At 33.0% G+C, this 27,554-nt stretch overlaps 1 protein-coding gene across 2 annotated transcripts in view; it reads left to right on the forward strand.

The window, feature by feature from the left end:
• Positions 1-27,554, forward strand: part of LOC106720337 (Ca(2+)/calmodulin-responsive adenylate cyclase) — a 72,786-nt gene that overhangs the window by 8,972 nt on the left and 36,260 nt on the right. For both annotated transcript variants that reach the window (XM_045677747.1, XM_014514980.2), the window contains exons 2-5: positions 10,835-11,108; positions 13,348-13,680; positions 22,850-22,999; positions 25,342-25,460. In XM_045677747.1, coding sequence (XP_045533703.1) covers positions 10,893-11,108; positions 13,348-13,680; positions 22,850-22,999; positions 25,342-25,460 — 818 coding nt within the window. In that variant the 5' untranslated portion in view covers positions 10,835-10,892. The remainder of the gene's footprint in view (positions 1-10,834; positions 11,109-13,347; positions 13,681-22,849; positions 23,000-25,341; positions 25,461-27,554) is intronic.

Here is a 27,554-nt window from a genome sequence, read left to right on the forward strand (position 1 = left end):
TATTTTCATTTCAAAAAAAAAAAAAATTACAATTTCTTCACTAATTAATCGAAAGGAACTTCGTTCCATCCGGGTGTCACTTGACACCTCTCAAGTTTTTTTTTTATTTAAATTATTGTTCATGTATGTGATTTAATTTCACATAAGCACGTCTGCTTCGCCTCAATATTTTTCGGACAATTTTTTTTATATTTGTTGTATTAAACAGTTGACAATACAAGGTTATATTTAAAAAAGTTAACTAAGTAACATTGGCGTAAGTTTATTGTCGTAAAATACTTATTATTTTGCCCTAAAATTGTTTTTTTTCGTATTACCTGAGTGCCTTATATGAACTATCAAGGTTTGAATTAATTAACTGACGCTTATTCAAATCGCATATGAGGCGATGTCCTACATTAATATAGAATTGCTTATGTATTCTGAATAATCGAAGCGATATTGAAATGGTGAGTCCATCTGGCATTCAATAACCATCCGCCGGAGATTCGGTTTCAATACGTGTAACCAATTTACATATCTTTTGAGTATTTACAATGCGAAACATGTACAAGACAATTATACATATTTATAAGTATATATTATGTTACAATAAGAATCCATTGTATACCATATTTATACATCAGCAATTATTCTCTAGAAAGTATTTATGTAGTTAAGGGTAAAGTATAGCGGATTATTAACTATATTTTTTTTTATCTAAAATACTATCCAAATTGCAGTATTTGTTATTAACAGGTTTAGTTTGTACATCAGCATAACATAAAGCAAGCTAATTAAAAAACTGTGTACATTAGTTGATATTACTTAAATAAGCTCTTTGAATCTTATGGCCTTATTAAAAATAATAACGAACCAGAATAAAGAGATTATTTATCCATTATTCGATTTAAATTCATATTTGGCTAAAGAAATCTCAAGAGTTATATCCATTCAATTTATAATCGAAAAAAATTATTCAACATTCGTTTAAGTGAATTTTCTCTGAGAACTCAAGTTCTTTCGGCAAGGGGCACCAAATTATCGTGTAATTGCTTTTTTACAGATAAAATTGGCCCGTATCATTGATCGTTCACTTGAACTTGACCTAAGGTACTGAGTTCTGTTGCCATTTATTGCTCGGTTTTATTAACAATTAATGAGAAGGTTGATCTTAAGCCACAAATTAACGTTTTGTAGTTCGTGGTATTCAGGACAGTAAAGTAAAAGTGAATTTCACTTCTGGTTTGTTCTTTGTTATATTGGTTTGTATTTTGTAAAACTTGGTCGTTAATAAACAAATGAAATTTGAATTTGTGATTTTGAGTGCAACCATCGTCGTTATCAGGACGTCTTGATAATATTCAAATACACAAGTAACACCTTGTCTCGAAGCTTATAAGTTAAAAAGTTTGTAACAATCACATACAAAGACAATCAGATAAGAGTTTTCATCATATGAGACGAAAACTGTATACAAGAAATACACCACTTAGAAAACATTAACTATTGCTTCTGAGTCATGCGTAGAAACAGTTAAAAGTATACAAACATTAAGTAAATACAAAGTCGTTACAGTAGTTGTTTATATTTGTAATTAATAGAATGGAAACGTTTAAAATTAGTTTAAAATTTCTGTATTTATGTTTTGAATTCTAACGAAATTCCAAAACGTTTATACTTCCTGAGTTAAAGTGGGCGTGAAATAATACTAAACTGTAATAAAAGATGCAGGTGGTCTTAGATACGGTGGAGATCTTCTACGTGTTTTAAACATTCTTGAATTTTCAACCGACTGTGTAATAAATGCTATTGTTTTAATTTTTTCATTGACTTGAAAGAATGAATAAGTACTATTTGTTTAGGAGATAAGCAATTGTTGTTGGCACTTTTCAGGTGCTATTTAACACGTTTCCTTCATACAGGTGTTTCAGTAGTAACTTCTTCCTTGCTCATATTCTCTTTTATGCAATGTATCCATCTTTTGTTTTACAAAACGTTTAGCGACAAAACCCAACGTTCATTTTTACGTCTCCGTGTCTCATGACCTTCGTGCCTAAACGATGTTAACCTTTTGCCTACCATTTTATTTTTTCTTTGCTTCAACCAGTCACTATTTGCTTCTACATATTATATGTAGATAGCAAGTTATTAGTGATAAATATATAATCGCTGGTGTATAAGAGGCTTACCAGAGATAACATTTCTTTATCACATTTTAATTAAAAATATGCAATTTATAATCACACATAAAAAGTCATGTCGGTTAGTTCTTAAGAGGGAAATCTAGTCTGCATTTAACTTTTTAACTTAATGCAAATACTAGTATCTATGAGCAGCAGAATTATTGTACAAAAAACAAAACATAGATATATGCATGCTATATTATTTTCAGTGTAAAATAGAAAATTCACATATTATATTAGGATACGTCATCGGCGTAAGTGATACTGTTTATATTATAACACTATCAATTTAATCCTCTTAATTAAAAAAGAAACAAAATAAGTAGCCTATGTGTTCTTCCACACTTTGTTCTACATCTGTGCCAAATTTTAGAGATTCAGAGATACCAAACAATCATCCATCTATCCATCTAAACATTCGCATTTATAATATTAGTAAGATGTATACAAAAAATTAATAGCACGTAATAAAACTAATATGACATTACTATAATGTAAATAAATAGGTATTTTTTTATTTAATTGCTTCCACCAGTCGAATTAAGATTAATCCTCATATATCAATGTCACTTATATGCCTCTTAGACGTGTAATTTATATGTTACTTGTCATTCAAAATGTTCGCTGTGTTGTTTTATTAAATAAAACGTACTTAATGTATGATGTAATATACTCCTTATCATGGGTTTTTGAGATCATATTCCCTGTATAAAACATGGTCATTATCGGAGATTTTATTCACAGAAACCCACGGTTAGTGGCGTTATCTCTGTTGACATACCAGGCATCATCTCTTTTCTAAATTATTAGGTGGCAAACGAGCAAGCGGCCACCTGGATTTTCCGAAATAGCGAAGCGACCGCTGCACATAGACATCTGCAATTTCAAATGCGTTGCCTAACTTTAATCGACGGAGGAGGAGACGCACATAAAAAGAATGTTTCACCTTCCTATGTTCCCCTCCTCCGTCAAATCCACTTCCTCTTGCCATCCTTTCCTTATAAGACTAACTAAATTTAAATAAGATAGAAAAATGTATTTGCATTTTCAGCCCGTTGATAAACGCATAAGACTTTTCTGTTGTGCCAACACATACATTCATACATTTCTTATCTATCCGAGGGTAATGGCATTTATGATCTTATCTGTCCTTATTACGTTTGGGATGATATTTGTATATCGTACAAATGTTCAGTCACATTTTTTTTCGCTGATTAGAAATAATTATATTAAAATTTTAATGACAACAAAAGAAACAGGCATAAACATATCAATAAATTATATTCCATTCGTTTACTATTTATGATTTTTATTGTATTTCTAGGATTATCTCTATTTATTCTACCCTTAATAGACAATACAATGAATCATACGAAGATGTATCACTGCTAGTTGTACTGTGTAGGTGACGTCTACTCCCGTCTCGGATAGAACTGACTTTAACACTGTGGCCACACCTTAGCCATATTCTAGGAATAGACACATAATAATTATGTAGGGAAGTTACAACTTGAGAAAAATAAAGATGACAAAATACATATTTCTGTTTTACTTTGTACGTATCGACGATTTAAATAGCCAAATCGATTTGCATCTCATCTCTAATGTGTGGTTCCAGCTAATATTTTGTAGATGCACAACAGTGTGTTTGACATGAAAGGCGGCGTTACAGCGTATGACAACTGTTTAATCGTGCTCGGAAATAGCTGCCCTTGGCCACCACCAACTTCCGCTCATTTTGAATTTTGGCCAAGGAATAATTCGCATGGCTTATTGGTAGGGAGCGCTATCCGCAGAGGGATTTAAAACATGTATTTGGTGTCTAATTTATTAATGTTATACCAATTACGTAAGCTTTTAATTAATTACAGTTTTTATTAATGCGTATTTAGTATATCAATTCGTGAATATCTATCTATCTTATTTTAGATCTGTATACCTTATCGTATCTACTACGTAAATCGGTAGCAAAGGATATTTAGGCTGATTATTTGCATTGATATATTATTAAATCTTAAAAGTATGATATTATCAAAATTTAATATCAAAAAAATCGTCAAAATATGAAAATAAATTTTTAATGGGCCGATGAAGGAGGAAACTTAATGTGTTTAGGTATTTCTTTCACTAGATCATTGTTTGCCTTTTTTCATTATATTTTTGGATAAAAAGCTCGAAGAACTGAGGTAGCGATCTTTCTTCTCTTGGTATTAAAGTTAAAGAGCATACAGTCTTGTTAATTGTTCTGTAGACTTAAACTGTGACAGAGGAAAAGTAAGGCCACAATTAAATAATAGTAATCTAATCATAGTTCGTGGGCGGGAAAGTTTATGTGATAAATGATTCCAGGCGAGGCGAGATGTTGTACGAACCGTACACTGTTGTTGTAAATAGCAATCTATTTATTCATATTTCGAGGTGACAGTCTATTTTCGCCTTCGCGGTGTCGTGTCCGCCGCCGGGCTTACGATGACGGAAACCCGGTTAAGTACGGTTAGTCTTTTTTCAACAGTGGAATATTTTTATAGGAAGCCATTTTGGATTATGAGATTATTCGTAGGTTTCGGAGACCAATATCCCCGTTTAAATTATATTGTTATCTCTGTTTTGTCAAAGACAATAATAGTGATGTCGAAATGTTTAATACATAGATTTTGGTGTCAGAAACCAACGGTTAGGGAATGAATTTTAACGGCGAGGTATGAAGTCTTTTAATATGTTTCAGGCCGTTACGATTTTTCATATAAAAGTAAACTCGCTCGGTATGTCAGTAGTATTCAAAGTGTTGAGTTCAATTGTACAATGTGCATGTACAATGTATTATAGTCTTATTTCTTCTGTGTATATAATGTTGAGATGAATGATGAAATATCTACAATAATATTGAAAATTCAATATAGATTCTACTTGTTACGTCTGATATTCAATAAGATGAGTAATGTCAATACTCTCTATGCGAATAGTATAACATTTTCATTTTATAGACAGTATAATTGGATTCTTTCCTGTGCATCCCACATGTCGATACAGGAAACGGGCAACGATGTAGATACTTTAGAATGTAACAAGGTAGGCGTGCGGTTTACACATGTATCTTGATTAATATTATTCGTAAGAATTATTCAATAGTCTAATTTTACGGTCATCTGCACGTCAAGTAAAATTAATACATTGTTAAAGTTTCTTCTTAGTATATAATGCATATTAAATGAACCTAATAATCTTTTAAAAAGATGTCTGATGTTATTGTCGTAGTGTAACATTTAGTGGTAATATTATCTCTTTTTTATTCCCGTATATTTTTCATTGTCAGTTACGTAAAAGAGCATAACAAGTAGCTCATTGAATATGCGTGTAGGCCACACATAAAATATTCACAGTCAGTAAAAGTGACATTTGTGAGATTATCGTTGTCTGTCTACAATGTTAGACTTCATTGCTCATTTTTTTATTTGATTTTTGTAATATAACTATAATAATGTAACTCTTAACAATGTCACATGGAGAATAAGCAGATTAGTAATAGAATTATAATGTTGTCATTTAACAATTGTCATATTTTGCTATTTGTTTTTTTCCTCATTTAATAATCGTTTTCTATTTCCCAACATCTTTTATTTTGAGTCTTAATACCCTAACTGTTAAATTGGATTAAATATATTTTGAATATATAACGGCATAAACTAGAAGATGGCTTCAGTTTTATCGATACCAATAGCGTTAAGTAACTATACTATTTATATGGCTCAGTTAAAAGCATTTGTAAAAATATATTTAATGGTAAGTAGGTACATAATTACCCGATCTATGCAAATACGTTACTTGTTTCAAGGCTGTGATGACTTCATGCGTATGCAAACTTGTATTACTGCAATGATTAACTAAACGTAACTTCGTACACTTACAATGTTCTTAAAATTAATCTTATTTATTCAATTCATTTTCTTACAAAGGTAACTGTTCTTTTCTGTTGAAATAGTTCTTACTCGTACATGAAAATGAAATGGAATATCATCTTTGACCTTCCACAAAGGCAACTACGTGTGCCTTCGTGCGCTATTACCACTTTTTACACGAGCTCGAGTTGCGGACGCACCAGTGGAAATGGGACATGCGACTGTCGGTCTCTTAGTGGAAAAAGGGCTGAAAGATTAAATATTTACTCAAAGCATCGTTCCTCGGCAGTATCACGACTATATTACAATACCATTGTGCACAAATGCCACGCTGTATTAGCAGAAGTGGTACGTTCTGCAATGTACACACGCGGCGCGGGCGTCACGCGTTTGGCCCGATACGTGACTAAAGCTCTTTTATGCCTCTTATCGACAAAACGATTCGATATGAACCAGAGCCGAAACTCAAAGATGAACGATCATGTTTTAATGATTATACGATTTATATGAGTTTTCCGGGGTACTTCAATACATCAATTCATCTTTTGAGGCTGACATAATTATAAATCTCGGTACATAGAGATTTATTTTTAATGAATGAACTTTTTTTTTATTCAGAGTTCAGAGGTGAGAGTTTCTGTAAGAAATTACATAATTCATCAAGCATGTTCCACTATTCGTAATTACATTTTAAAATCTAGTTTTTTACAATACATTTGCAGTTCTGGATTACATTATGAAGCATTATATCAAAGTGTATCTAAAGATTTCCGTCACAGATTCGTATTTTATGTCTCGGTTCATTTCAACCGTACGCTATAAACGATTAACCTCAGTTTTAAACATAACATTACTCATATGTGACTCAACTTTATACATTTGCAAGTTGAATTATAACTTAATTATTGCATTTGCGCTCTGAATTAAAAGTATTTATCGCTTTTATATTTAAATTACACTTGGAATATATAATTTTGATGGTTTTGACACCTGTCAATGCATTGAAAAATTAAGGACTTTCGCCCAACGGATGCGGGCCTTAACGACTAATGAAAACGGTTCTCGCATGCGTGAACTGGAAATCTCTAGCACCACGAATTAACGACTGATGAAACTACGCCCTTATAGTAGAATTCCACTTGCATTAATAGATATTGTTGTCTCTATTTTGTCAATGAACTTGAAAGGGATAACAATATGTTTCTATATAAATGTCGGGTCAGTGGAATTTTACGGTTACGGGAAATTCAAGCTGTGGGTTTCCACTGTTAGAACACTCGTTTGTCATGCCATCAGTCACTTTAAAAAAAAAAACAAAGATAACATTGTGTTTTAACTTTTTTTGTTTTACTCTTAAGTTCTAAATTTCTTAATAATTAACGGTAGGCTAGTTTTTGTGTCTTAATGCCTCTTATCTTGTAGTTTACTGGTATTATTTAATTTCATAAATGTCTATTACTCGTATATAGAAGAGAGAGTGAGTTGCGCAAATTCGATTAATTACTGTTGTCACAAAGGGATTAATAATTCTACAATATAATTGTATTGCGTTCATGCGGAATGTGACTAATGTTTATTATTATGTATACACGTGTAAGTATTACTGTATATTTCGTGTTTAGATATTGTAGTGAGAAAAATCAAATATTTGACAACATGATAACAAACAAGTTATAGTTTAGTTTCTAATTGTAATAAAATATTGATATTTTCAAAATATATTAGGAATTAAAATTATATCTGTGCATTAAATTAAAATTAGTAGTTAAAGTATTTGGTGAAATCACAGTTGTTTCTTTTTCAAATCAATACGCGAATACTTAACTTTGCAAATGTTCTGGAGTCCATAACTATGGAATTCTTCTTTTTATGAATAGCTAAAGACGATGTACAATTCATTATGACCGTAGACTACTATTTATTTTAATCTGTGGAATTCCAATAAGCGCCTTTCAGTATTCAAATATCTGTTGTAGCCGTAGCAAGAGTATTTCCTTTCAAACAATGAGAAATCATCAAGGGTAAGTTCTCGGGACCTAACAATAGCCTACAATTCAGATAGCTGAATGTAAACAAGCATTCACGTAATAATCCGGTCATTTATTTAGACGGCTTCTCCTAACGCTATTATACAATTAAAATGTTCTTGACATTCGCAATACTGCCGCTTCCTATAAAATAATGCTTTTATGTTTCAATGAATTCGATTTATTGCGTGCTTGCACGTGATGTTTGTTCTGTCTATGGTTTGTCGTTTCATATACAATTTGATAGTTTACCCATAAAGTTATATTATTCGGCCTGCGGTTGACAAGAATCCTTTGCTCATTATACGTAGGAATGTATTTTTATACATTTCACTTAAAATGTAAAAGAATTGCCTTTTTGAGATCTGTGTATTAATGCTTGTGTGCACATATACATACTTCAGCGACTGCGAACATAGAAAATAACAATGACGAGAAAAAGGATTTTGTTTTCTGAATTTTGTGTAGGTACTGAGCTAGGTCGGCGGTTTGTGGCGCGGTGCTCTCTTGCTGCGCTCATCCGTCTACCACGGAGCCCGCGTAGTTTATTGACCCGGCGACCGTGACCCCCTCCGGAGCTCCTCCCCCACACAGCTCGACCACCATTTCGCGAGCGTTTGTTTCACTACACGTATCGCTTATTTGTTCCAGATTCCTATTCTATCCAGGATTATCCCGTAGCGATTGATGTTCCAATACTAATCGGATTATAGTGACACATCCTCTGTATCTCTAATTTATATTACGATCGATCTCTAAATCCCGATGTTAATCCTTTTAGATTATTTATTGAAATGTGCAATTCGCTGTTTCAACATAAATAAATCCGAATTAAAAAATACATTCAGGTACGCTTTATAACATGACTGGGTATGCATGCATGATATGACCTGAATGAAGGCAATGAAAACCGCTTTTTACAAATCTTCAGTTTATCGCAAATGTCAAATGACAAGCGTCTTCAATTATGTAGGTTAGAAAAATAATTCTTCAAACGTTGTTTTATCGGCCGTTTGGAGTTGAGTTTATCTCTAATGTTACCGGAGTAGTAACTACCGAATCTGTTTGATGTGAACTGTTTAAACGAATTAATGAAACCTATTATTGTACATGTACATATTTATGTTTAGTTATGGCAACATTGCTTTAGTTATCTGATTAAAATAATATTATTTCTTTTTTTTTGGTATACTTTATCTATTGAAAATTTTTCTACATTTATTACTGTAATTATGCGTTCTTTTACAATTTGCGTTCAGGCACCAAGATTATTACAGTTTGTAAAAATTTAAATTATAATAGTGTATCTTAATAGGTAGTGTTTATTACAAAGATAGTTTTGTATATTTATTTAAATTGACTTTAATTAATTCCAAGAGCACTCAGAGCTTTTAAAAGTACCCTTGATACCCATACGAAGTAAAATGTATCATTAATTTGAAGTCTACTATTTGAAATATAGTGTAGTACAAGTATATTAAAGTTTACTGGACGAAACTTTATAAGGGAAATTATAGTGACACGAATATTTTGGTCATAATCCGTAAAAGCCATTATTCTATTAAATGTCAAAACATAAAGACGAAGAATTGTCATTTATTGCAGAGTCGTTTTATTTCGGAATTGCTTTTTACGTCTACGTTATTGATAGTGGTTGTATTTTTTAAAGTTTGCTTTTAAAAACTAGTGCTAATTGTTGGTTAAGAATATCAAATTTTGTTTTCTAAATGCCGCTCATATCTTGAGGTTTTGTGGCAAGAGCACATGTCTTCGATATTTAATTATTATTTTAATAAAGAGCCATCATGCTCTTTGACTTTTTCTAAAATTAACTATCTGCTATTTACTATTGACTAGCTAGGAACAACACTTTTGCACTTATATGTTAAAATCTCCGCTTCTTTGATAAAAAATTACGTTTTCATTTCATTTTGAAGTTAAAAATGATAAAATTATTGTTAGTTTTACAAGTCAAGCAAGGTACCGAGTGGGTATAGTCAATTAAAATATTTACAAAACATAAAAACGAGTTAATACGTGCGAGTGGCGTACCTACTCATAAAAAAATCTGTCTGGTTTGTACGCTTAATACTTCACTAATTTAATTTCGAGCCTGTCACTTATGGATCTATTGTGTGCAAGGATAATTACCGCCGCCGGCTCTGACCGTTGCTCAAAAAGGGCACGCTTGTTGTGTAGTCTTTGTTGAGAAGACAAGAGCGTTCAGACAACGTTTGACATATTCAACCGACAGTCATTTCACCGTGAAAGGGTAACAAAGGAATGTATATTCCGTACGAATAAATTCTCAAATATCCAATATCTTTTTATGCCATTGAACGGAAATCGTGTCCGGAGGCCGTGGGCGTACTTTATTCCTGTTTGTTTTACTCTAACCAAAAATATTTGATAGTTTTTGTCACGTCATTTCAACATCAAATATGTAAGTTTATGATGTTTGTGAAATGACTTGTGTGAACAAAGGCTAGTTAACGATAATATTATGTTTTTGACATAGTGGTGTTAGAATATTTAATTGACCTTTGAATTATTTTTAAGTTGGGAGTGTTTTAAAAAGGAACTATGATGTCAGAAATGCGGCAATCGTCCGCTTCTTGAAATATTCCTGAGAAAAGACTTCAACAACAGCCTACTGCATAAATGTAGCATAAGCTCTGTTATTGCTTGAACATATTTAAACACCCAATCGCTTGCAATGTTTGAACAATTAATATTTGTCGTGCAGATGAAGCGGCGAGTGCGTTCGGCGGGCGTGACGGCGCGCGCGGGCGTTGGCCGGTGAGATGGACCACGCCGTGAAGGCGATGTCAGGGCGCGGGTGGTGGGAGCGGCTGGTGGCGCGGCGCCGCTTCGAGTCGGCCGAGCTGGAGGAGCTGTATGCGCGTTACGCGTGCAAGCTGCAGCGCGCCTCCGTCGGTTCCGCGCTCGCGCTCTGGGCACTGCTAGCCGCCTCCCTCGCCGCTGCCGACGCCACTCGCGGCTGGACTAATGCACCACAGGTACACATACAAGTATTCAGCTCTATATAGTGGGGTGGGGCAACCTTCACCTGGTACCCACCTGCGAAGAAATGCGCTCGTAGCTAACAACCAGCCGCTCTAAAGATGAATACTGCACGCTAACCTATTTGCACTTTTTAGTATTCTTTCCTCCTTTTAATTAAATAAATTTGAATTGTACATATTTTTGAAAGACAAACAATCTTGATTGTGTTCTGTAAAAGAAATACAAAGTTTAGTTTGTATTGTTTAACTTTCCTTTGAACTTTGACCGATAAATAATTCTGTGGGATTAGATAAACAATTATAAATGTGTTTTAGAAACGGCCTGTTGTTATTTTAGAGAACAGCTAACGAAACTTTCCTGAAGTATACAACTTCGTGTATTTTAATTATTTGGCTACAAGGTAAAAACCGCAAAATAAATGATAATTGATTAATTTATGCTCCGCTTCACACGAATGTTATTTGTGTATGAAAGCGGAATCTTTACAAAATCAATTGATTTAAAATAATTGTTTTAGTGACAAATTTTCTTAAGTACCCCACTCACTGGAATTTTAGAATCTCATTTTTGAAAAAAAAAAAAACATTTAGGCATGTATTTAAGGTTACTTAGCTAACATTATATTGGCAACCTTAACAACATCTTGATTGATTAGCCGTGTTACTCACAATATCACATATTTTTAAAGACTATAAGCTTATTTTTGTTTCAAATATTTCAATTTATAACACCCACTTGTATGTTCATCGGTATGTAAAATATTATAGTATTATATAGTCATAACACGTTAAAGGTATAAAATTTCTTGGTTCATTTGCAGTAATTTTTAATATTATATAAAAAGGCGGCATACTTTGTTAGGGCATTAAGAAATGTTAATGAACAATTTAGGATTTATTTACGATTTTGTTTTGTAAATGTTCGAAACGAAGGGTCTATTACATCAGAGGCAAGAAATCAGGACCAATATCGTTGAAATTAAAATTATGTTATTTAACTTTATTATCCGCTTTTTTCTTGACCTTATACGTTATCATTTTTTAATTAATAATGTGAATACTGATATTGTTTTTTTTGTACTTTTATTTTAAATCTGTTTACAAATAAATAAAATTCGTGTTATTTATGCAAATGTACCAAAATCTATAATTTAACTGTACGTTACTCGTAATGATAGATAACAATATGTTTTAGAAAATTACTTATAAATTATTTAAGAACGGCTTAAGTCACGTGTGATCGTCCGATGACGGCACCGAGGACTTAGTCCAAAAAATAAACACACTAAAGATAGACCCCCGGCGGGTCCGTAACTAAATAGTCGGTGCCGTCACCGGACGGTCACACGTGAGTTAAGCCGTTCTTAAATAATTTATTATTATGTCTCACGAAAGTTTAAACAATTTAAATTACTTATATATTTCCTTCTAACTCATTTTCTTTTTTCTTTTCTAATTTCTTCTGTTGGTAGCCGACAGTGGCAAATATTTCATGTAAAGTGAAAAAGATATGCCAGAAAATAAATCGATTAAGACTACGTACGAAGAAATGTATGAAATAACGAAATGAGGAAGCCAAGAGCTTTCGATAGACGCCTTTGTAAACATGTTCTTATTATATGGAACATTGTAATAGAAAATTTTAAAAAAGAAGAAGACAGACAAGTTTTGTTATCTTTTCATCAAGTGCCGTTGTATTCCTGCTTTTAATATTTGAGTTTAGTTCAAAGTAATTGAGAATGTTCAACTGTTTTAAGAATATTAAGGTCCGAGTATCCTTGCATCTGTCCTAATTTGTCAAGTAATAAAATTCCGTCACCCTCACTTTCGCACAGCCTGTGCTTTCAACTGCTGTAAATTACGGCCTACGCTCATTAAAGTTACGCATAATTAAGTCCCTTTTTTAATATTTAAGTAGGCAGATAATTACCATGCGAAGTCAATAATTGTTATAATTTCCAATAATTAGTAAAGAGATTATCATTTATTTTTATTTATTTATTATTTATGATAAACAGAGTACAAGTTACACAATTACAATAAAAGTGTCTTAAACCCAGATATAACTTCCGCATGTCCTCAGAATATTCTATTCGCCATTAGTTACTATAAATAATAAACTTAGTTACACACCGAGCTTTCGTAAATCAATTTGCTATTCGCGAATGTGCTGGACCTTTTTTGTCATTTTAAATAAGTTAATTTCGTCTAGTGAGTTACATATTGACTCTAGGTAGGAGTGCTGAGCGTGCACGCGGTGTTGTGCGCGGGGTTGGCGTGGTGGTGCGGGCGGTCCGGCGGCGTGGCACCAGAGCGGCGGCTCCCACGCGCCTGCTGGCTGGCGCTGGCCGGCGGGGGCGCCGCGCTGGCCGCCACACTTCCGTGCTGGGGGCCCGGCTCGGCCGCGGAGGGCGCCACGCATGTCGTGTGGGCGGTGTTCGCAGCCTACGCCCTCCTGCCCGTCGGAGCACCAGTAGCCGCCACCTTCGGCATCTTACTCCCCACTACGCACACCATTGCCGCCGCCCTAGTTGCCCACCGATTCCCATATCACGTCTTGGAACAGGTGAGAAAATTTTGTTTTTACTTAAATGCCCTAAATAAAATTAGTAAAAGTGAATTGAAGTTATAGATGTAGAGTAGATAGCAATGATTATTCATTGAAGAACCCTTTAACTGTTTATTCCTCTAAAATAGAAAACATACATCAATTTACGACTTTACTTAAACATTGCTTAATGACAGAGCTAAGTCAACATTAGCATAACTTAGATTCTGATTCCTAACATTTGTAAAGCAAACTTTGTGGGCAGAAGCTACATAAATACAAGTGGATAGTCGGATAAATATTGCCTCTATATTTTCTGTTGACGCCGATGTCTTTTGTCTCCACGTATTAGGTCGGAAGGTCGCAGCCTTGGTGAGGCGAGGGTAGTCGCATACAATGATGACGTCACTCCCCCAGTCCAACATGACGTGCCCATTGAAATATATGATACATAAAACGATTTTAATGTCCTCTTTACAAAATTACTATTTCCATTGCGATTGTTCGAAATATTTATTGCGAAAGTTTGTAATGCGTCGTTTCGAACATCGATGGATGTTATCCGCGTTTTTATTTTCGTTTTCCTATACAAAAATTTAATGAAAAGGTTTTCACTGTACAGTTTTCCAGTTTTCAAATTCAAAGCCTTTTACATTTAGTTTGAAAAGAATGGTATAATTGAGTGCCAACAATCGCACAGTATTGGAACAGACTCGTAGTTCAATGACCAGACAGACCGAATCTATCATTTTTTTACATAGCAACTTTTGTAAGAAACATTCGATATTTTTTTTCAGGAATACAATTTGGCTATGTTGTTGTTCGATTGTATTGTTAAAAGAAATTACGCGTTATTCACATTAGGCCCTTAACATATTCAACGTACAATTTTTTAGGACTTAATGACCATAAAGCATGTACATATACTTGGGCTCAAAACTGTTTCTAGGTAATTATAAGTTACTAGGTTAGGTTAGATCAGAGGATCACTGTTTATATAAATTTAAGGGCTTCAAGTAGTATCAAAAAGATGCTCGTTCTCAAACATAAACCAACATGAAAAGTTCACACTATTACTAACGATAAAAAGCGACCTTGTATGCTTAAGCTGTCGTCGTAGACTTACATTATCATGACAGCTTTAGGATTTTACGTTTAGATTTATCGCGTAGCTATTAATACGTTTCCTGTTTTCTATTTTAAAGGCAATATTTATAAAATACACCACAGCTAATAATTCCGTGTTTACGTATTCCAGTACAAACTTTTTGGGTTTATTTACATATCTTTAAGTTTTATCAAATAACATGTTTTGGTAGGAATGAATGAATATTATAAATCTAACTTATACTCAGCATTTAGTTAATTTGTGATCGTTGTCCTCATCTTTGTGTGTCCCTCTTATATCTCAGAAAGCCTCAGTTCTGAAATACATTTTTCATGAGATGTGTGCTTTGCCGTTGTTAACTCGTGTCTTAAATACTTTAGATACCACAATATAACATTCATTTTAGTATTAAATCTGTCAATTAATAAAAAAAATTATTAGTTATGCTTTTAAAGTAACTAAAAGCATGGTTAATACAAAATACTTCCGGCGATTATTCATCTCTTACTGGTAAGTAAACATTTACTATTCAATTTGTAATGACTGCTTATCTTGAATTTATTAGTAGTCTAAAACCGGTTTCATTGGAAACAAAATTAATCACATTATTTGTTGGTATAACATCTGCTTCGTGTACAACTTCCTTGGGAAAAGATCACTGTAAGTCTAATCGAATGTCTACACTTTAGTTCTACAAACGAGCTATTTTCATATACTATTCACAATCTTAATTGAAAATTTATAGTCTAATTGATCATTCTCATGTAATTTATCTTTGCATGAATAATACAGAGCTAAAAGTGTCTGAATAAATACAAAAGCAATACCGCAAAATGTATTGTATACGTTTTATAAAGTGTTTTAAAATGTCCGCCCACCATTTATTGATTGAACTGAATAATTTATATGATGCAGTTGTACTGAATTTTCACAATATTCGAATTTAAAAGTGAATTTTCGAACATCATGAATTATATTTTATTACAGGTTAATGCGACCGTTCATTTCATTATTTAGACATCCATGTCTGTCGGGTGAAAGACTTTAAAGTACATTGTTACATTGTCGGAAGTCTTTTTCCTGTACCGAATTGTATAAGAAAAGGATTACAATACACATTATTTGTGTAACACTTCAAGCTTTTTAGTAAGCACTTTAACTCAAAAGGTAGAAAGAGTTCCCGTATTTCCTTTTGTTACAGTTTTGATTATTCACCATAATTTTTTCCTGCCTGAACCTAGGCATAACATCTTTCTCAATTTTTTTTACATCGTAAATGGTTATGTTAAATTATTCATATGACTGACATTGCTAACAAATGTTACAGTTATCCAGTTATGTGTGTGAATGTACTTTGATTGAGCTACTACGAAGAGATCCCCGAGGAAATTGTATGCCTTAATCGTGGCTGACGGTGTAACGTTACCTGGGAAATTGTATGGAGTTGGTATAAGGCAAATTGCCAATTTATTATACTTGTGTTACATTAGATTAGTTAACATCAAGAACAACAAGTATAATTTCATGAATTTAATGTTCGAGAGCAGTAACTGTCTGTTTTCCAATACCATTTTTGTTCAGACATAGCATAGTTGGATGATCGTTCTATAAAATTTTATAGCAACCCTTTTAAATTGTTTTATAATAAAAAAATTGAAACTTACAATTAAAACTATATATAATTGTGATAAAAAATAAAGCAAAAATATCACGGTAAAGAAAAAGTTTCTGAAGCATACGGTCATATTTTACTGGCGTACGTTACAGATTGAAAATGTAATGGGTTCGAGTAGATTGCAGTTAAATTAAGTGCTCCTCGTTTCTATAGAATATTTATTGGATTTCACTGAGATTCATGAGTGAGACCCTGTCGGGATATATTTTACTTCTATTGTATACAATTTTTAATTATTAGATGTAGGCTTGTTTGACTGTGGTCTTGTACAATTGCGTTGAGACTGTGGTCTTGTCAAGTTTTAATGCAGCAGGTTCTAAATTCAAATTAAAGTTAAGGGTAAATATTTGTGCTCCCGAGTATTAATGACGACTAATTATTTTAGTTATTTGTTGTTTAGGAACTGCTTCTCTTACGACGGTAATTGATAAATAACTATTGTTATTTGTTTAAAAAAAATTAAAAACATCACGATCACAACTTTGGATTAAAAATATTGGCATCATTTGCAATGTCGGAAACTTACGCATTTTTCTCATAATTGTGGACGATATTCCTTTATACAAAGCGATGTGTAGTCATCCTTGTTTTTCGTTTCAGCGCGCCGCCGGCACCGGCAGCTAAAGTAGTCAGAGTAACTACGTGCCGACCTCACCTCACATTTCCATTACAATAATGTTTTCAACCTCAATGCAAAGGCGGGAATTTTATCTCTATATTCACGGGGTTTTCCATACTTTACATGTCACCGGTTTGACAGATTTTAATAGTCATAGATGTTGTTTTTTTTTCTATAAAAAAGTCACTAGGCAAATATAATTTATTAAAGTGGTTTTACGCTACTTGGTTATCATTTATAAATAAGAGCTTAAATATATTTCTATTATAATCATTGTTTCTACCCTAAGCTGAGAAACAGAGAAAAAATTATTTACTATTTAAATTTGGAGACATTGGTGTCAAAAAAAAATTGTAAAGACAATGTTGGTGTCATTATTTTGTGGCTCAAATATTTTGGTAGTTGTCCATGTTTTTTTCCATGTTAATTTTCGTTTGTTATCAACTACCAACATATGAAGTTATATGCAACAAATTTCCGATAGTCAAGACAACGCTTTTTATATGTTCGCCTGGGCCATTCTATTTTCCATGCCGAGATTACAGAAATAAGATTTTATATTCAGAGATGTGCAGAACATATTGCAAAATGCATGCTTCAGCGGAAATTGGATGGCGAATGGCTGGAATAAAAAATGATGGAAAAAGGCCTCGAACTTTATGAGTTGCTTCGACGGGACTGTTCGCTTGCTATTACAAAATAAAGCCATAAGAAAATTTTATATTAATAAAATCAAGTTAAATAAAAATTACATCGACAACAGCACTAAAGAAGTTACTGTACGATTAACAAGTTTAATTTACGGATACACATTTTGGCAAACAAAATACTGTCGAACCTCGATAAGCGAGAGTCATATCCGATTAGTACGGACAACCTCCATAAGCGAGAAAGTTAGGTTAGAGAGGAACCTCTATAAGCGAGAAAAAATATCACGGTCCCTTGGAGTCTCGCTTATTCAAGATAGATATATTGCTATTTATAAGATTGATAAAACAAAGGCGAATATAGTCTAAAGAAATATTCGTTGATCATCAGTTAAAGCTATCCCGCCAGTTAGCTGCATAACTTAGGGAATATTGAATGCAGTAAAGCTGTATTCAAGCGAATACGATATCGCCGTATGGAAATCGCAATGTACGGGCATGTACTCGTTTTATTGAATTTATTTGACCTGAAACTGTATAAGGAATTCACCTCCCATAGATACTGTTTTATTTTGGTGACTATGAAATAAAGTGTTACTGTTGTATAAAATACTGGGAACATGTTTCGGATAGACAAAGTTAATCCACATTATGACTTCTCTTTTTTATTACTGTTCGTTTTCATTTCAAGCATTATTTACTATAACATATAATGTTATAATATTTTCATATTACCCTTCGCTAGCTGCACTATCAGCAAGTTCATCAGAAAGTATAACCTGTAGAGTTGTATACTAATAAACATGTCCCGCAAACGTACCGCTTAACCTGCAAATGCGGTTCAACAACTGCGCTTTCTTTTGCGCATGTTTGAAAATATAGAGATTATCTTTGTACGTCATCTGTGCTTAGGAAAAATATATTAAATCATTTATTTTATTTCTTGTTTGATAATAGATACCCAGAGTAATTTAAGCGACTCGATGATAACTCAAGATTTTTGTAAAAAAAAAATTAACTAAGCGTTATATGTTACATAATAATTTATGGAGTACTTTCACAATTGGGGCAATATAATAGAATAGTAAATTCTGTGAAAATGTTGAATGTTTGTTCATTAGACCAATAGTTTGGCCAACATTAACTGTTACATGTGGGTCTATTCTATAAATAAAGTTCATACACCTGCCGCCCGCATGCAACATAGATAACGTTAAAAAATCAAAACGAACAATTTATACAAGACCTTAAAAGGAAGTGATAAATAAAATATATTTATAAACATTTACTCTACTAATTAACTGAAATCCAATACGCGAATGCTTATTTTTTTTGGGTTTTTGATACGAAAATCTCTGTATAAACATATTGTTTTCTCAGTTTTGTGAAATACAATGACGGGGATGACGATGTTTCATACAGAGATTTTGGTCTGAGAAACCGACGGTAAATGAAATAAGGCAGGTGACTTTTAAGAAGTATTTGAGATATCGTTCCTCGTTTAATGAATACAGGTGCGAGGTAAATGTCGGTGGCATTATATAAAGTACGGTAATAAAGTTAATAATTCATCTGACACCCACGCTCGTACCTGTCTAATTGCTGCCAACATGCTCGCACCTTATTGTCGTTATTCGTATCGCTTTATTACTTATTCAATACCAATTACTCATATAATTAATTCGTTGATAATATAAGCTTAATATTCGTACACAAATTGATATAATAACCGTCATTAAATTAATATCTATTGACAGTAGGAATTTTATCTACAACATTTAAGATCTACAAATTTTATTAACACAATAGCCTTTGTATGAAATGGTATACATTTAAGAAACTCTAACTTTAGTTCCTGTATAAAGACAGGAAACTTCTTTCAGTAATTAACTAATTCGCAAAAACATTTTGCAACCGAAAGCCAGGGAGATGATGATTGTTATAGGTTAACATATTACATATTTACATAAAGTATTTAAAATCTTATGAATGCTAAATAACATGAAGATTACAGAACTAATATAGACGGATCAGGAGACATGAGTTCGTAACCAATAGGTACAGTTCGAATAGCATGCAATTTGCTATCATACACTGGTTTCTACTTCGAATCGAATCTTTAAAAATCGTTTTTAATTTTGAGACTGAAACGTTTTTAATATTACTCTTCTCTTTAATTCTGTTTTGTTTGTTCCATGGTTGTGTTCCACTCAGTGTCAAATGACTTTGTAATACAATTGTAGTCGCAAAACTAATACTGAGTTTAAAAGGAAAACATGCCAGCAACATCTGGTTCTTAGTGTGAAAATACAATTTTATAAATTAAAAAACTAATACTGGTATTTTTTGTGAAAGAACTTTGCAGCCGAAACATGACGCTTCAAAGTAAAAACATATTTAGTTACGCGCGTGTACTTAAAGTGAAAAGATATCTCTCGTCTGATATTTTTGTCGGCGTTGTTTACTCGATTTTTTTTTGTGTTATGGCAATACTAGCTTTTCATTGGAAGAATTTGATTCAGGAACAATATAAAATTAATAATAACAGTCTGTTTACAAAGTTTAAAGAAAACAATTAGATCATGTTAGCCTCCATAATAAATCTTGATTGATTTATATTGAAAAGATGGTAATCAACGTTAATTTACATAATGTGAAGCTCACATAATATTTTATAGAGCTACGTGGGTACGTTATAAATTTTGTATTTGCAATTTACGTCAATCTCAGGAATATTCAAATGAGGGGCGCGTGAAGCGTGTAAGCAGAGGACACGCGCTTTTTACATAATGCTAGGTTCACACGAGAGTAAAATAAGGCAGAGCAGAAGTCAAAGCAGTAATGTTATTGTTTGAACGCATATGCCGAGATTGAGCAGTACTGTTTCCACTTCGGTGACAGATTTTGTCAAAGGAAATTAAAGTGGTTTCAATGTGTGTATGAGCTCAAATAACAGCAGTTCTGCATTGCTTACTCCTCAGCCTCAATGTTCTGCCCTCGTGTGAAACCGATATAATTCGGGATGCTATACCTCGCCGGTTATCGTTTAAACGCTATAAATATATTAACCGCAACCTTTTCACTGACATTTTACAATCAATAAAGTTATTACGACCCCATTTACCTTTTATAATATCGGAGTTAAATTTTCTACGCCCGTGCCTAATATTGAGCATTTTCTGATGTTAATTATGTTTCAGAATATAATTTAATTATATTGTTAACCTATTATAAATGATATTATTTGTACGTACTTCCACTTTTAGGATTGTAATACAATATTTTACTAAAGACCTTTTATGTTATTCGATGTCTGGTGACATGAGAGTGATTGCTTCATATTATAAACTTAGATGGTATCTATTGATTGTCGATTTATCCTTGTCTTTATGATATACAATTTCCAAAGAACGATTGAGCAATACAGGCTTTTATATCGGATAACACACGACGAAGATCAATTAATATTTATTTTCTAGGATAACAGTTTTATTCTATACTTATCAAGAATTAAAGAGTCATAGACCAGGTCAGATCATTTTCCATTATCAAAATTTCTTATAAATGAAACACAATTTTCAACAACTGAAATTGATCTCTTCGTTTATTTATTTTAGACGGAATACGACTTTGTGAAAAGATTTAGAAATTGTTAACGTTCTTAAAGAAAATCCATGTCTTTTCAAACTTTTTAAAGGACAGACAGGCGTCCGTTAGTTTCGGATTTGTTAAGAATTGTAAAAAGTAAAAACGTCCTCTGTGTATTTCAACAGAGTTTATTTGAATCCTTTCTAAGAATCGGCTTTTTATAAAATTACTTCTAGCAGTTATAACCATATACATTTTATGTAATAATATTTGTAAGACGCATTTATGTGGTTAAATTTATATTACATAAAAAATTTCCTTATACTTTTGAATTTCGCAGACATTTATAACATACTCCGTACATTTCGTTAGCCAAATACATTGAGCTCCACTTGGCAGTGCGCATGTGATATTTTTAATCCAGTTTGAAACAAATAAACATGTAACTGTACTGTGAATGATAAGGAAAACTGAAGACAAGGAAAATTTTTCGGAAATGAAAGGGAAGGGGAAACGCATCCGTAATTTTGTGGAAGTTATACTGTTCGTATTAAGTTATGTACATTTTTTTTGTTTTATGCGCGTCACATTGGCAGTCTGTATGTCTAATATAATTTTTTTGAATTCTATGCTTGCGACGGAGCTATCTAGCTGTCGAAGTAAGACGCAATAATATGTCTTTTTCTATTCGTTTAAGATTTTTCTTATGTAATATGCTACGAAACGATTAGTGCCTCAGCGTCGAATGTCATTTTCACGTAACGTTGATTGATAGCGTACCATTTGGCGCGCTTTTTTATACACTACCATTTTGTTACGCCGTAGATATTTGCAATGATAAAATGTCGTGGATTATTCATTTTTAACGGCTGCTAGAATTTTATTGTTCATACAAATCTAGACTCTAATAGGCGCACGTAAAGTTCTTTGTTTATAATTCGTGAATAGATTTTAAATTTAGTTGATAGTGATGTCAAATTTTTTATATTGAATGCGGCTTCCTCTTAAGGACATACTAAACTTGCAATGTCCAAGTCTGCAAATATGATGTAAGTAACACTTGTCCAAAAGGAATGTAGGTACTTAAACGAAATTCAACGATTAGCATTCGCGGGCACGCTCCCGTAATGCGAGGTCAATGTAGTTATTTGAAGTGTTAATTATAATTACAGATTATTTAATTACTCTGCATAATTAAACGGATAGACGTTATCCTACCATAACCTTATTTCAGTATCATACATAGACTTGACTTGACTTTGAAATAATTTATAGACTTGGGCGCTATTTCGTATGATAACTTCGCAATATCTGAACAATGAATTACGACAAATTCAAAGTTATTTAAAAAAAATCATGAATTAGTTTCTATGTATATTTTTAAATACGTGTTTAACAATATAAAGGGTAATTGTATTGTAAAATTATGAAATAGTCTACAAGTCAGGTCTTTTTTGTGGACTCAGTTCTTCATCACATTTTTAAACAAATTCGTTTCTTTTCCATTACGACTGTGCTATCATATCATAAAGGTAATGTTTTTGGTGCAGATGGTAGCGAACGTGGTAGTGTTCGTATGCGTGAACGTGGTGGGCGCGCTGATGCACTCCCTGATGGAGACGGCACAGCGGCGCGCCTTCCTCGACACCCGCAACTGCATCGCCGCACGCCTAGACATGGAGGACGAAAACGAAAAATTGGTAACGTACATATAACTTGCATATTAATCTTTTTAGAAAGATTTATTTAATCTCTAGTTTATACTAGAGATTAAATCCGTCGCAAGATTGAGTTCCTGGTATAAATTTCTGAATATAATGTGAATTTAAACACGCGAGGACCCTAAAATTTACCAGTAATGTAGTCAGCAACATCTACAGCATAACTAATGTCGTAGGACCCATCCTATTTCCTTCCATTTCCTTGCTCTTGATGTCGCTAATGATGGTGATAAGGGTAAGGAGTGCTGAGTTCTTTTATTGCTCGTGATTAATTTCAGTTCTCCGAAGTTATGAACGAGCCTTCAGCTTTGTAAATATAAGTATTAATATTTTGTATTGCATCTATTAAAGCTCAGTTTTATTTTACTTATACCAATTTGAAGGAGTGATGCAATATGGGCTCGGCTTTGTGGTTAGTGACATAGTGACGTCATCGAGTAAACATTTATATCACTATAGTAGAAATTATCGCGCTACCATTGAAGCATTAGAATATCATGTATCACTTTAATTGCTAAGCTTTTTCAATAACATTTACATTGTTTGTATAGTTACTTGTATATGTATTAACATTTTATCTATATATTTTTTATCTTCTGTAAATTATATAAATGCATTGTTTATCAAACAATGCCGTAACGCAATATAGATTAGAAAAGCTTATATTTATTTGTATAAGAAATATCTAAAGAGGCTAGTTTTGTATACGTTTATAGTATTTTCTTGGAGATATTAATCCCGCATTTTTGATAAGAAAATTATTATTAATCGTTGGTTTCTGAGACTAAAATCTCAGTACAAAACATATTGTCATCCCTGTCATTATTATTGACAAAACAGAGATAACAATATGTTTTAAAAGGTCTCAGAAACCCACTATTAATGATTTTCTTATCGTTTCTTCCAAAATTTTCTCGTGATCTTTACGCACTCTTGTTTTATTTATTTCTCAGTATTTAAAACAAAAGAATTTACTTTTTATGTGTATTCAACCTTTCTTAGAACAATAGAGGTTCGTCGCACAACTGTATTGTGTAAAGGTGAGCTGTTGATCATGGCGTTAAGCGATGGTCGACCACATTATAAATGTAACCTTTGATACACTGCATTAAGTCGAACAAAATTTCACAAATCGCACCAAAAAATATAAGTTATTAAAGATACTTTATAGATAAAGCAATTTACTATCTAATATTTTTATTTATAAGATTGTAATCGAACATTTTGATTTGCTTTCGTGCTTCAATACTCCTTAGTGACTTTGCTTAACTTACATTAATACCACAATGTAATACATAAGTTACGAAGTATTTCTTTACCAACTTAGTTACTTACTATGAATGAGTTAACTATTTGTATTGAAATTCCCTCAGGATGCGAAAACTATTTTCTGTTATGATAAAGTTTAGGACTTGTTTCCATTAGTTAACAACGAAGTGTAGGTGTACTCGTAATATTCTCTAGATATTATATGGTTGGTTTGCAGCACTAATTTTATACATAAATGTAAAATATAATTTATTTTGTAAATAAATAAATTGATGTATTTCGAAGTTAATATTATTAGTGTAACATGTGCGCACAACACGGACCGTAATTGTTCTTGTATTAACGGTTCATGCCGTAACCGATCCCCACTGATCCCATGCCGGGATCAATCACGTCTTACAAAGTTAGGATATCGCCGCGTCGCCTTCGATTACATGAAATCAATACCATCCATATTGCCTTCACATCTCTATAAATCTTTATTTATATACATCAATATGTAATAAGAATCAAGTCGTGTACGAGTAAAATTGAAACAGCAAACAAGTTTATGAATTTAACAAATTAGCTCAGTTTTTACAATTAGTACCTATAGGAATATAAAGACATCAAAGAAAAATGTAAATTTCATTAAAAGAAATGACATTACGTGCAGGTAATTCTATTGCATTTTAAGGTCACATACAATATCTAGTTAGGCCTTGTTTTTCAGAGGACGTATTGTAGCGAGTGTGCATTTAAATTGCATAAGGTAATTTCACTATCTCCTTGTCAATATTGAATGGAAAAATTCCTTTTTCATAGACAACACAGTAAATACCATTTGACGATTTCAATTTTTTATTAATATATGCTCTACTATATGAATCATTGCCATCCTGTATTTAGTCTTATCTTCTGACAATGTATGTTATTCAGAATACGCAGGGAATCACATCATTTAAGATGTGATGTCACTTAGAACTTTTAAAACAAAGAGCAAAGATGACACGTCCAATGGCTGACGACTGTATTTTGCTTTTAGCATTTTCTAACGAAACAATTCTCTACAGGAACGTCTACTGCTATCAGTCCTGCCTCAACACGTGGCAATGGAGATGAAGAATGATATCATATCGCCCGTGGAGGGACAGTTCCACAAGATCTACATACAGAAGCACGAGCAAGTCAGGTGAGTCACGCGATCGCTTTCGCCGCAACACCACAAAAGTAAACAAGGCGCGGACAACCACATCACTTATACTTGGCAGTATTAATATCTTGGAGAGAGTAACAAGAGTGTTGGCACACATCCAAATCCAACAATACGACATTGATCAATAAAATATCAGCACAAACAAACGTGACATTTACATCTTTATTCTCTCACTGCTACTTAATTTTCAATTCTATTTAAAAGTAAATATGAATAGTATTCAAGAAATTCCTTATCGTCTACGAAACCATCCACTCATTATGCTCTATGTTATCGCTCACTAATTACTTTACCCTGTCATAAGACACGTAGACAAAACACGACGGGAAAAAATAAGGCGTACCTAAGTATTGATGGCAAGTGCATAATACAGGCTTTTTATTACTATAATTCAAAACAACGCAAAGTTAACAAAGCTCTTTAGCATAGTGAAGGAAAATACGTACACGTTTTAACAGAATTTCAAAGTGAATACGCACTAACGCTTTTATGAAATATATAGTCACTTAGTTTAGTTATGAGTTAGAGTGTCGACACGTAGGAAACTTGACGGATACCGCAACTTAACTCCGATATCAAAGACGCTTTTAAACCTAAATTTTATCTCGTCAGTATATGTAATCAGGATTTAAGCTTGTGGCTTTTCGTGAGTTTTGCTCAGAAGATGTTGAAGAAAAGACTGAAACCACTTATTTGCTTATAATTTACGTATTATTCTTAGCGTTAAAAGAATAATTTTTCCAATAAAAATAGATCATAATGCGGTATACATTGTGTATTTTCAATATTTATGTATGTAGCTGTCGTTGAATCGTAAATATGATGACAATAATAAGTGCGCTGTGAATTGGCAATTAACATCTTACAACTCTTTGTTCATACAATTATCGGTTTGTAAAGAAGTGAAAAAAGCGCTGTTTTACTTTATATTTTACGACTTATAAATGAAGCTAAAGATTTCAACATACTGATTTGTGATTTTTATGCTATCCCGTAAGTTTACTTTGAAATTTACCATCTTATACACACTGCTTAAATGTCTTATTGAAGTGGAAGGTTCGGTTTCGGGTGAAAATTTTGTTTTGGTGGGTTACTAATTTTGCTTAATTGATGAGAATTCACAGGAAAGGGTATTATAATATTGTTGTAAAAATATATGCTGTAAAAAAGGAGATATACATCGCCGAAGCCGGGTCAGATCGTTAATATTGTATGTACATATTTTCATAGCCGGATAACGACTTAAAAGTCAATGAACGTGGGATATTGTTAACTTCGAAGATAATGAATTTATCAAGGGCTTAATGTTGTCGAGGCAACTCGATTTCAATTCATCATTAACACTTATTATATTTTTCACATCGAAGTAATGAGTTGAAAATAAGTATGAATACAAGTTAATTAAGCGCAGTCATTTCGCTCTCCACTCGCCTGTGTCCGCTCGTGAAGACGGCTTTACAAATTCAATAGGTTTTATACATTCAATAGGTCATCTGACCAACAAGATCCAGCTTCAATTATAAAATCCGCAATTGGAATCATCATCATCAGCTCACTATACGTCCCCACCGAGGGGCTCGGAGCCTACCCCAATTTAGGGGTGACTAGGCCATAGTCAACCACGCTGGCCAAGTGCGGGTTGGTTGACTTCACACATATCATTGAATTTCTTCTCAGATATGTGCAGGTTGCATCACGATGTTTTCCTTCACCGTAAGAACGTCGGTTAAATGTACATATGTAAATCGAAAATCGAAAAACACATTGGTACATGGCGGGATTCGAACCCAGGACCTGCAGATTGCAAGTTGCAATTGGAATATCAGACCTAATTAATGAACGTCCGTTACCTTTATTCATGCCATATGTAAACGGACTATATATTTTTATTTGTAGCCGTTTGATAGACGTAATGTTTTATCATAAGTAATGCGTTGAATATCAAATTTAAAAGACTAATATTTCATCGAAATTTGTAATATAATCTCTCGTTAATCATTTAATGTGGAATGGAATGTAATCTTCATAAATCAATGTGTAACAGGTATAAAAATATTTTATATTCGTAAA

The sequence above is a fragment of the Papilio machaon genome, chromosome 4, assembly GCF_912999745.1.
Source record: "Papilio machaon chromosome 4, ilPapMach1.1, whole genome shotgun sequence".
Lineage (NCBI taxonomy): Eukaryota > Metazoa > Arthropoda > Insecta > Lepidoptera > Papilionidae > Papilio > Papilio machaon.